At 34.6% G+C, this 12,029-nt stretch overlaps 1 protein-coding gene across 5 annotated transcripts in view; it reads left to right on the top strand.

The window, feature by feature from the left end:
• Positions 1-12,029, top strand: part of TBC1D5 (TBC1 domain family member 5) — a 378,633-nt gene that overhangs the window by 191,479 nt on the left and 175,125 nt on the right. For all 5 annotated transcript variants that reach the window (XM_054691161.1, XM_037524823.2, XM_054691119.1 and 2 more), the window contains 4 exons: positions 7,822-7,930; positions 9,350-9,439; positions 9,543-9,617; positions 10,715-10,782. In XM_054691161.1, the coding sequence (XP_054547136.1) occupies positions 7,822-7,930; positions 9,350-9,439; positions 9,543-9,617; positions 10,715-10,782 (342 nt within the window). The remainder of the gene's footprint in view (positions 1-7,821; positions 7,931-9,349; positions 9,440-9,542; positions 9,618-10,714; positions 10,783-12,029) is intronic.

Genomic DNA, 12,029 nt, shown 5'->3' with positions numbered 1-12,029 from the left:
GTGGTCATATAATTAAATTTTTGTGACATCCTTTTGGGAATATATGAATTACTGAATGTATGGATAATAGACTAGTAAATAACAATAAGAAAGACTTTTTATAAAGTCAGGATAAGATCTGGTATCTTTTGCAGTAGATGAACTTTCAAGTGATATGAAAGTCCAGCCGTGAAGAATACTGCCTAAGACAGAACTTTCTATGAAAGATAATTTCATTTGAGCAAGGAGATCATAAGAATATGGTTCAATGTCCTTTGTGATGCACAGCAATTTAAAAAAAAAAAAATCAGCAATGAAAGTACTAGTCCTGCTGATGTTCGCCACTAGGTGGGAAGCAGAGTGCAAACTCAAACCAGGTCTTCTCACTCCTGACTCCTTCATTTTAGTATCTCCCCAACATTTTCTTCCCAACCCCAATAACCAGCATTAAGACAAAGGATTTACCTTAATTAACCCTTTTCGTTGGATATGAAAGTACATATAAATTATTCAGAGTTCAAATTTCTGATGGTCTAAACTGTAATATCATTAGAGAATTTGTTCATTAAGGTATATTGGTCCAGATCATACCGTTTCCTCTTCCCTTTTTATTTAATTAAAAAGAGTATGACAGTTCATGATGTTGAATTTGACTAGAATGGATGACAGTTTAAAGTCTAATTTGTTGCCTTTATTTGGAAAAAAAAAGACAACTAAGCTGAGTATGTGACAGAGGTGTGCAAATTGAGGATTTTGAAAAACTAATATATAGTCATTATACAAATTGTAACCAATAGCCTGACACTGATTGTCATGTGAAAAATACCCCTGAAAAACAATGAAAACCGAAAGCAGAGCGGTATGGTGGTTGCTAATATAGAAGCAAGTAGCCAAGCCACATCTGGAGAAAAAAATTCTTTGAGTCTTAGCTGTGTTTTGATACTCTTGTATTTAGGGGGGAAAAATCACTTCTAGGGCACTTATGGGCCTTTCCTCATGCTGTATAAGTGGGAACTTTCAAGCATGCAGTTTTTAATTAGTGAATTTTTCTTTTCAATTTTCATTTCAAATAGTGCAATTTTTAGTGGACCTTGGCTGGGCTGGGGATATTTCCTTACATTTTTGTGAGCCCAACCTTAGATCTGGTCATTTCCAGCATTGATCATTTTTGTTAACTTTCTGATATATCACAAATTTAGTTTATCGCTAAAATTTTGCTTTCCTAACATGTATGTGTGTGTATGAAAAAAGGTAGAAGGTGAAAGGAAGCAAAGGGGCAGGAGAATGGTGTTAGAAATAGAATACAACAAGGAGAATCAGTGAGATAGAGGCCAAAAAAAATTGTATGTAATTGTTTTTATTAGTACTGCCCATTCATTTAGAATTATTTGCTGTGTTACGTCTTTTGTGGAATTAACCTCGATAATTTAACCACTTGCGTTGCTTAACCTTTAATAAAGCTGTTATCTTTGCCCTATTAAAAAAAGAAGAGAAAATGCTCCTTTTTGAAGAGAAAGTATTTACTTCAGCATACATGTATGTCTATGTGTGTGATGTCCTATAAGTCAACATGCTTTACAAGATAGGATTGACTTTTAATTAGGACATCGGATTTGCTTTTAATAAATGCCTATTTCTACATTACTGGAAAATAGTTTGTCCTCGGTTCTCTAGACATTGTAGTATTGCTTACACTATCGATGGTGTGGCCCACTCTTTATCACATAAAAAGATATCAAGCCCATGCTAGTTGTCACAAACATTAAGGTAAATAGATGGGGAGAAGATGAGGGAAGTCTGTGGGGAAGTGTCTCAAAAAGGCAATTTTTTCCTTATTTATTAATTATATTTATAAATGGAATATAAAAATATCATTTCAAACAGCCACATAGAACTTGTCTGGTCTAAGATCTTTTCTCACCTCTTTTCTAAATGCTTCTTATTTCGTTAGTAATATAATGACCTTTGTTTTGTAGTTAGTTTTGATAACCTTCTGATGCAGCTTTCTGATTCCTTCTCTGAAAGTGTTTGTTGAGTTTACCTATTTTAATATGCTGCTGAATTTAGAAGCTAATAAACACTATATTTTGATGAAAATAATACAGGTTTTTTTTTTTTTTTTTAATCTGACAATCCAAACGTCTTGCTATCTCAGTTCTTTGTGCCTTTGTGGATTTTGAGGTGGAGGGTCAAGATTTCTTAGTTCAAAATTAAGTCCAAACCTGAATCAAAACATCATCCTAAATTAAATAACAAACCTCCATAGGTAAACTATTTGTTACCTTTGTTTCAAAGGAGCCTCATCATACAAGGACATAGTTCACATATGAAGCAAGCCATTTTAAGCTTGTTGATAATTGTGCATTCTGTTTTTAAATTTATTTATATATGTATAAGTGCTATGCCCTGATGTTTCACTATGAAGAAAAAAAGCTTTAAATAAAAGTAAGTTTTTAAAAATTCCTGATACAGGAAGCAAAAAAGCCAGTACAGTTTCTAATTGCCTTTTAGAGTCTCTGAGTTCCCTCATTACCTGTGATTTAAGCTAAAAATGAGGTAATTATAGATAACATCAGTGTTTATCTGGTTGATCTTGGCACCTGCAGTCCTAATGTTGTAGCTTACCCATATCTGGTGCCACACTTTACAGTCTGATGCTGACATACCTAATTTACACTGCTCGTGTTTCCATTGATTTTTGAGTTACATCTCCTTGTTCTATTTGAATAATATTTTTTAAGAATACCTTTAAAATGTATAAAGGTGCACACTCTTGTGTGGAATATTGGAATTATGGTACAGTCCTTTCATTAATAGAAATTTTCATTAATAAATTTCTGTACTGATTAGAAACAAAATGTTATTATTTTTCCTTTGCATTTGGTAAAGCAAATATCATGATTAAAATAACAGTTTATCAAATATTGTCATATACTTTAGGATTATAAAATTGTATAAACCTTTGCATCGAGTTCAGTTTTCCTACTTTGTGCTTCCTCACCTTTAAATATCCTAGCTAACCCCCATTTTACTGTCCTTAAAGATCACCTTCATCCTGTTCTGGCCTTTAGTTAGTTCTGCTGTTACTCTAGTCAAATCTCAAAAGCCAGATGATCATGGTAACTGGCCAACCTGGTAAACTACAGTTCATCTTGGAGAGCTTCTCCCCCACATAGAAACGTATGACCCCCCCCTCTACCCTCTCCCATTCTTTATCACTGGTTGAACGTCCACATGTGATAACCCTTCTCTGCTTCACTCAGCAGCTTCATTATCAGTAAAGTCAAAGTATCTCTGTTTAACCAGGTATTGGAGCTCCTGAGGCACTACACTGTATTTAGTATCTGAACTCTTTTCAGGGATTGTAATTGTTTGGGTTTCTTAAATTAGGTCCAAATAATACATGGAAATGGGTTACATATAAAATAAATATTTTCTTTAGTGTATCAATCATTTGGGTCAATGATTCATAAATGTTCTAGTCCAGAATTACCACATAATTCTGTCATTTATTCTTTATTTACATTACAAAAATAATTAAATTTAGAAGCTACTAGTTTTGTATTTATTTTATGTGCATATCTTATCAGTCAGAAATAGGTATATGTTTATGATCATCAGCTATATTGATTTCCATGTCAGAAAAATCCCATTGCAGGAGGCTGAACTACCAGAACAGGTCTTAGAAGGAAAGCATCAATTGCTGCTGCAACTGTTCATATTCCATTTACTTAGAAACAATTGCATTGCTATGACAAGCATTTTTAATTGGTCAGTGTTCTCTGAGGCGCACAGTGGTAGGTTCAGAATCCTTCTTGACTCAATGCTTCCAAAACACCAGTAATACTCCGTTAGTACTAGCCTGAGATATGAAATCAACCCCCGTCTACCTCTCCCTGCTTAAGTGCCGGTTTTGTTTTTAGGGACCCAGTGCCTGCAAAACAGAGTAGTTGCCACTAGATGGCATTAGTGCTTTGTCAAGAGAGTTCTGAAGGCCCAGGTTCCAGTCACTTTTACACACCTAAATGTACCAGATTTTTAACCACTCACAGCAGCTGTTGAATAAACCTTCTCAATCCAACTGGTGGAAACTTATCTCTGTCTCTTGGATGTGAGTGATGTAAATCCAAGGAAGAAAATCCAGGGCCACATTTCTTTTCTTTTTTTTTTTTTTGGTGGGACCCTCGCCAGTTGCCGGGGATCGAACTGGCGCTGCAGAGGCTGTGGGCAGCCTCGCAACCCAGCGCTCAACTCTGTGCCACCAGGGGTAGGCCATTTCTACCTCACCTTGTTGCCAAAGTCCGTTTTAGTCCTTTGATGTCTGGAGTATCATGTTTCCCTATAGTGTGCTTTTCCATGTTATTCCAGGAAGATGCTTTTCCTAATTCTCAATTTCCTTTTTTCTCCCGACAACTTCTTTTTCTGAATCTTGGTTTCATCATTCATGATTGGAATCAGCCAACAAGGTTGCTTTAGGGTTAGAAGTGATTTATTCAAAATATTACATAATAGCATCATTGCCAGATTTTGCTATTGTAGGCACTAGATATCTCATTTAAATTTATTCATGTGTACTTGTAGCCACTTAAGGAATAACATCTCGAACTGATGAAGAGCTCTAGCAACAGAGGTGCATAATAAAAGCACCAAGCTAATCCATTGTCTTTCTCTTCTATGGAATAGGGTTTCTTAGAGATGTATACAGGTACATCTCTTTGTGTATAAGACAAAGTTTAGCAATCACTTTTCCTTTATATTTGTCAATTAAATTGACAAGTGCCACCACTGACTTCTCAATACCCTCTGTGCTTTCCCGTTTTTTCATCTGAATTCAGGAGTAAATAGTCCACCTGTCATCATAAAAAGCTCTCACTTTGGTCAGGTTCCCCTTTGAAAGGCTGAACTTTTCAACCATTTTTTCCTCTAGGTGAAATTCTGACACCTTGGCTCTTAGGTGGAACATTTCAGTGTTTGTGGTGCTACTATTTATTATTTTCTATACTGAGTTTAAATTTTACATATAAAAGTATTTCTTCCTCCTTTATACTGCCAGAGTGCTTTGCATTAACCATATTATTATTGGTTTACACATTCATCTGTCTACCCCCTTAACTATATACTTAAAAAAAAAAATCTGAGTGCTAAACGCATAGTAGGCACTAAAGTAAATGTTTATTATGTTTGCTCTGTGCCGGTTTATTACTGAAACCCTATTCCATAGAAGAGAAAGACAATAGATTAGCTTGGTGCATTTAAGCCCCTCTGTTGCTAGAACTCTTCATCAGTTCGAGATGTTATTCCTTAAGTGGAAATCTTAAGTACCCATGAATAAATTTAATTGGTTGTGAATTTCAAAGGTAATATTTCCATTTCACGTGCCTCAGTCTCCTTTTTTCTTTACCAACACTGTAATCAAGGCCCAGGTTCTTATTTAACCTAACAATTATCCTTCTTTACCTAAGTAGTATGTAACTTGACCTTGAAAGGCTGCTTCACTTGACGGGATGGCAGTGAATCGCGCCACCAGCTGTGTCGGCTTTCCCAGTGTCTTGGTACCTGTTAATAATAGGAGCTGATTTGGGAAGAGGCTTCCCTTTCTTATATGGAAAGTGCTGGAATTTGCAGGTTATGGAGCTGCTTAGTCTTTCACAAGTTATGATTCCTTTTGTATGCACAATTATTTGGACTTTTTCTCATAGATCATAGCTCTTTCAATGCCTTTAACAGTTTCTGAGGTGTGTACTTGTCTGGTGTGCCTGTGACATCATTGCTGAGCTTGTCTTTTAAATACTGCTTCAAGCTGTAAAAATATGACATTGAAAAGAATGGCATATAGTTTAATGTACATGAAATTGTTGGCATGTGGGGAAAGTATCTAAAATATTACAGTTAATACAAATGGACTAAAGTGATAAGATTTCAGTGAATATTTCTTTGAATTTGGGTGACTAAGAATTACTTCAGCATGAAAAGAACATCCACAGAAAATGATGTTTGTTTAAAATTATACACAAATTGAAAAATTTCAGTGTGTTGAAAATCAAGATAATTGGGCTGAAAAAATATATGGCAGGCAAAGCTGTGAAAAATTAAGCATGCTAATATAAAAGGCACATTTATTATTAATAATATTAATTTTTTTTAAATATTATAACATGCTGGGCACCCTCCTGAGGCCTAATCCAGTATTTTAATAATATTTTCAGAGAGATGCTATATTTTAATTCCATTAAACAGGTGAAGAAACAGACATGCGCACACTTGCATCGCTGTGGGTAGCCAGCAGTGGACCATGCGCTGTGTCTGCTTGCATGGCTGCCTTTTTGATCCCAGGAGTGTGGCTCAGATGTCCATTCTCATAACCACTACCCTAGATTGCTTTAAGTAGGCAAAGGCCAAGAAGGAAGTTTTAAAAAGAAGAAATTTCAGTTTCACTAATAATACAAATAAAATTTTCAATAAAAACAAAATAGTATTTCCTCTTAGGAGTAGAATGGTGATGAGAATAAGAAATTTTTGTGGAATGGTGGTAGGAACATATATCTATCAGGATGGGCCTGGAGATGTGTCCTCTTCAGCATGTTTAGCCACAAGTTCCTATTGGCCAGAGACTTGGCTAATTGGGAATCAATAGGGGGTGGAAGCTGTTCCCCTGTTTGGGGCACGAGGGATATGCCATTGCCTTTGGTCACTCTTCAGGAACACTCTGGAAAAGGCTCGGCTTGACCTGGAGTCAGGTTTTTGAGCTTTAGGTGTCCACTTGGCCAAGTTCCTGGCTCTCCGATAGCATCGTGTACATAGGGTCTGGCCCGCGGTAACTGCGTGTGGGTATAGCAGGACAATGGAGTGTTTAGAGGCTTTCTTTTGAGGAAGTCTCTGAAGAGACTGCAGGGGTGTCAGCTTTGGTAATACATTTTAAATTGTAAGTACTGTGGGATGAAGTCTAAATTTCATAAAACTGTACTCAGTAGCCTTTAACTATTGGCAAATGATTTTTGACATTTAGTTTGGTAGAAGATACAGTGAATATAGGTCTATTTCCTTTATTCAAACTCAGTAAATGGTTTGGGACAATTAATTTCCAATTGTTTCCCAGTAGAGCAGATTTACTTGTATATTAATGAGGCACAGGTGTTAGGCCCCTGGTGTCTGCGTGCCTGGGAGGCATATTTCAGTTGTTTATCTGCTCAGCCATAGGTACTGCAAGGTACTCAAGCTTGCCTTTAACAGTTTTTACAGTGAGGCTTTTTAATTTTTTGATGTTTTTTTCAAATTTGCCTGCACCTGTTAAAATTTTAAAACTGATCATGTAGAAAGAAGTTGTAGAGATTTCAATAGTAAATAGCACTAAAAGTTAAAGAAAGTAGTCTTCTATTATATTTAACTGCCTGACTTGACATTAAAGAGAAATGGGTTCATTTAAACAGATAATAAATGTGCAAAGCCAATATAATCATCAGTACACTTTTTTGTTTTGTATTTATTGAAGCAGGTGTATCTGTGTCAATGACTAAAACAGTCCTTCACTCATATTAATATTCATTTTTTTCTTGTTTATTCACTGAACTGCACTACCAACATTTTAGAGGAAATGGAATAGCCTCCATAGACATTATGAATTTCAGTAGCTGGCAGAATTATAGCGATCTACATATTCATTAAATCTACAGAAGAATTCTGTCCAAAAAGACAGCCATGCATTCAGAAACAGTACACAACTAAATATATACGTTTTAAAAGTTGCATTTCTTAGACTTACTTAAAATTAATTTCCTGTAGCACTCCTCTCCAAGCAGAAGAATTTTAACAAAAGGATCCCATGCTTTGGTTTCTTGCATATAGGAAAGAATGGGAAGAACTATTTGTAAACAACAATTACTTGGCAACAATAAGGCAGAAGGGGATTAATGGGCAGCTGAGAAGCAGCAGGTTCCGCAGCATTTGCTGGAAGGTAAGAAGAAAATATTTATTTACAGTTTGTGCTTGCAGTATATCAACACATTACCTGATACCCTGGAAGATTACCCGTGCAAGGATCACTGAATTTGCCAGGACACTTTACTCTCAATTTTTTGGCCATCTATGTTTATCTTTCATTGGACGTTTACTCGTAAGGTCGAAGTATCTAAGTCCTGAATAGTGATGCTGAAGGAGTCATTTGAAAAACCGTCTTCATCTCGTTTGATGGTGCAGAAATCAAGCAACATTTTTACATTCCCCAGAGGCTTTTGCAGAAATCCCTGAAGCTAGGAAGGAGCAGAGGGGGATTATCTTTCAGGTTCTTATTATATCAAGTACCATCATTTAGTCATCCTTCCTTTTTCCTTCACAAATTGCAGATGGAAAAGAGGTTTCATTTTCTTTTCCTAGAAATGAAATGAAGGATGTCAAGAAACAAATGGAAGGAAACTGGGTTAGCCGCCTTTTGAGAGGAAGGGCCTTTGGTTACCAAAACTAGGAACAATAATCTACAGTTATCTTTTTAGTGCTTGGAAATATTGTCCTTTTTTGTTCTCTTAAAGAATTAATTCAGGTTTCGACTCATTTTTAATACTACTTCTATCAAAACTTTTTAGGGTTTATCTGCATCAATTGAGTATAAGAAATCTGTGCAAGTAAGACAGTAAGAAACACATGATATATTAGACAGTTTCAGATTTAATAATTTAGATTTAATAATTAAAATACATTTTTCTTTTGTTAGATGCAGGCAGTAAAGACGGGAGACCTGCTGCTAGAATATTTGTACGCAAATATGTGTACCCTACCCCCCCATTCCTTGTTTAACTTTTAGTACCCTTCATTTGCTAAAAATAAGCTCAAATCCAGATTTATTTTAATGTTATATTAAACTAAATTAAATCAAATTTGTCTTTCTAAGAATGCTTGTTATTTTCATAAGTTGATTGCCAATTGTAAATTATATTTTCTGTTATAAAAGGAATGACTTCACTTCTTAGGCTGTGAACTCGGATTGTTCTTCTCGGTCCTTTAACTGTTTAAGACAAATATTAACCTTGAAATTACCAATTTGACTTTTTACCTGTATGAGAATATAAAATGAACAAATTGAACAAATTGAACAGTGAATTTTTCTTATTCATTTTTTAATGTAAGTCTGGCAGGAAGGTTGACTTTATAGTATAGCTTTTGGGTTCTTGTTTTTGGGCCTTTGTTCAGCATCTGAATTATCAAATTATGTATTTCTCAAATATCCCCATATATAATTTATTGAGAATTGGAATGATGCTATGAATATAAAATAGCATAAATATTAATTTCTCCTTTAATTTTCAGGTGATTCTATTTGGCACAGTTTAACATTTTGTTTCTGATTTTTCACCAGTTTCCATTTTTTTTCCCTTGACAGCTATTTCTTTGTGTCCTTCCTCAAGATAAAAGTCAATGGATAAGTAGAATTAAAGAATTAAGAGCTTGGTATAGCAACATTAAAGAAATAGTAAGTTGCTCTTTAATTATGATGATTGTTTTTTTAGGAATGCTTTTAAGTCCAGTAACCGCTGATCTTAGTGTGTGTGTGTTTTCTTTCTTTCTTTTACCAGCACATCACAAACCCAAGGAAGGTTGTTGGCCAGCAAGATTTGATGATCAACAATCCCCTTTCACAGGATGAAGGGGTAAAGTTCACTTTTATTCATATCTCAACATTTTTTACCCCCAAGAATGTACTTTGGACTGGTATCAATCAAAACCAACACAAGGCGGTTTCATACCAACTGTTTTTTTTTTTTTTTTTTTTTTTTTTTTTTTTTTTACCCCACATACTATACCACCTAACTCAAATGGAAATTCTTCCATGCTGTGAATATCCTGTGTGGTAGGAGTTTTATGATCTATCTATGTGGAATGCCCCTTTCATCCCGGGGATCTGTAGGAACTCAGAGCAATATGGAAGAGCTTATAGACACGGATGGAATTGTTTTCATTAAGGATGCCTTGGGGAGGCAGAGGAAAGTTCCCTTTTATGCTAGAAAGAGGATTGGTTTGATAGCCTCACTTCCCTGAAAAATGTAACTATTTCTACTGCGTCTATAAAGAAGATTTTAAAAATCAGGTAAAAGATCAGGTCAAATGCCATGCATATTCCAGTGAGAACCAGGAATGATTGTTACCTTAGAACTGTAGAATAGAATCTTCTACAATTGCTGCATAATTCCGATATTCATGCTACCACAATTTTTTTCCAGTTAATATATAATACTAGCATTTCTGCTTCCTGATAAATATAACTATTATAGTCTATGCTATAACAGCTTAAAATATTAAGTATTTTGTAAAACTAATTCACATTTTTAAAAATATATTAAAATCTATTTTATTAGAAACAAAGCTTTGTAGAAAAATTACATTTGGTGTGTTGGCAATTCAGGTCAGCTTCAAGTTGGGACCAGTTGGCCCTGCTCTGGTATAAGGAGGCCTTTTATTGTCATAAGTGTAGTAGCAGGTGTATGGCAAAGTATCATTCACTTTATATAGATAGTAGAAATTTTTTAAATAATTACAATAATATGTGGAAAAATTGATTTTAGAACAGGATGTCTTTTTGAAATTGAACTAGATTTAGTGAAAATTCCAACCTCAGGTGTTCTGCCATGTGAAATGACAAGCCATAGAAGAACAAATTTAATTATTTAATTCAGTTTATTACATTGAGATTGTAAAAGTCAAGCAAAGGTGTGAGAATGTTTTCAATAGTGTGTTCTCCTTATTTCAGAGTCTTTGGAACAAATTCTTCCAAGATAAAGAACTTCGATCGATGATTGAACAAGATGTCAGAAGAACGTACGTGGAACTATTTACAAGTTGCTTTCAATAGTTCAAATTGGTGTTACCACTTTATAATTTAGGAAAATACAAAAATCATAGAGGAGACTTAATTGAATATATTATTCTGTTTGTGCTAATAACAAAGTTATAACTTTGACCAGATTTTGAAAATAATGATTATTTTCTATTTTTAAAATACAGATTTCTGTGTTCCTTTCTCAAAATAATTTTATTTATAATAACATTAATAATATTAAAATAATATTAATAAGTTTTTGAAACAATTATTTGAAGTTACATGCTTCTGATTGAGGTTATTATTAGGCAGTCATAATACTAGTATTGCAAGATAAATTTATATCTTTATATATTTGAATCCTTTCTAACCATATTACTTTTTAAATTATAAATATTATATTTACCTTTCTATTTCTCTGCAAGACATTCCAGTTTGAAAACACCCTTTTATCTCAATCTATTTAGTATTTGCACATGAAAGAGTATTTCATACTTAGCATGTAGTTTATATCCATATATTTTATATACTGGGCCTCATCTTCCTAGACATAAGACGCACATGGAATTTGTGTCAGATGAGCCTAGTGTTAGCTTCTAGCTAAAATATACTTGTAATATTGGTCAAATTACTTTCAATGAACATCTCTCCTGCCAGTTTCCTTTTCTGTAAAACAGGGCTAATAGAAACTGCTTTACAGTATTGTTGTACAATAGATTTATGAGTACATAATAGGAAGTTAGGTGTGTTTATGCTTTAAGCTATAAGCAATTATATAACTGTGAATTTAATCTTTGGAATCTAGGATGAACCAGATACATCAAAGGTCGGGTGTATCTCTGGTGCCTTCCTCCAAGTTCTTCACAGCTCTGCCTTTCTTCCTCTTCCTTGCTAGCTAATATCACCATGTCAAGGCTTCAAGCTCTCTGGCATTTACCTTTTTTCAGGTCTTGAACTTTGAATAACTAGATGGATGGCTGTTAACATTAGACTGCTTGTCAATAAGTGAAATTTTCAGTTTAAAGTGGAAATAATTCAGAAGAATCATGTGTTTAGAAAACAACAAAACCATAGATAACTGGCAGTGGTAGCAGGTTGGCAGGTAGAAATCCAGGAACATTTTGATGAGCTTGAGTTCTCCAGTTAATCCAGGAGTAAGAAATGGTTGTAGGGAAGCTACTCCCAGAGGCCTTGGATGGTAGTTCCTGGTCCTCTCTAGTTATATAGTTTCAGAAAATAGAATGCC

The sequence above is a fragment of the Talpa occidentalis genome, unplaced genomic scaffold (genome assembly GCF_014898055.3).
Source record: "Talpa occidentalis isolate TD23 unplaced genomic scaffold, MPIMG_talOcc4v2.1 talOcc4.10, whole genome shotgun sequence".
Taxonomy (NCBI): Eukaryota; Metazoa; Chordata; class Mammalia; order Eulipotyphla; family Talpidae; genus Talpa; species Talpa occidentalis.
This window is presented reverse-complemented; position numbering and strand designations above follow the sequence as displayed.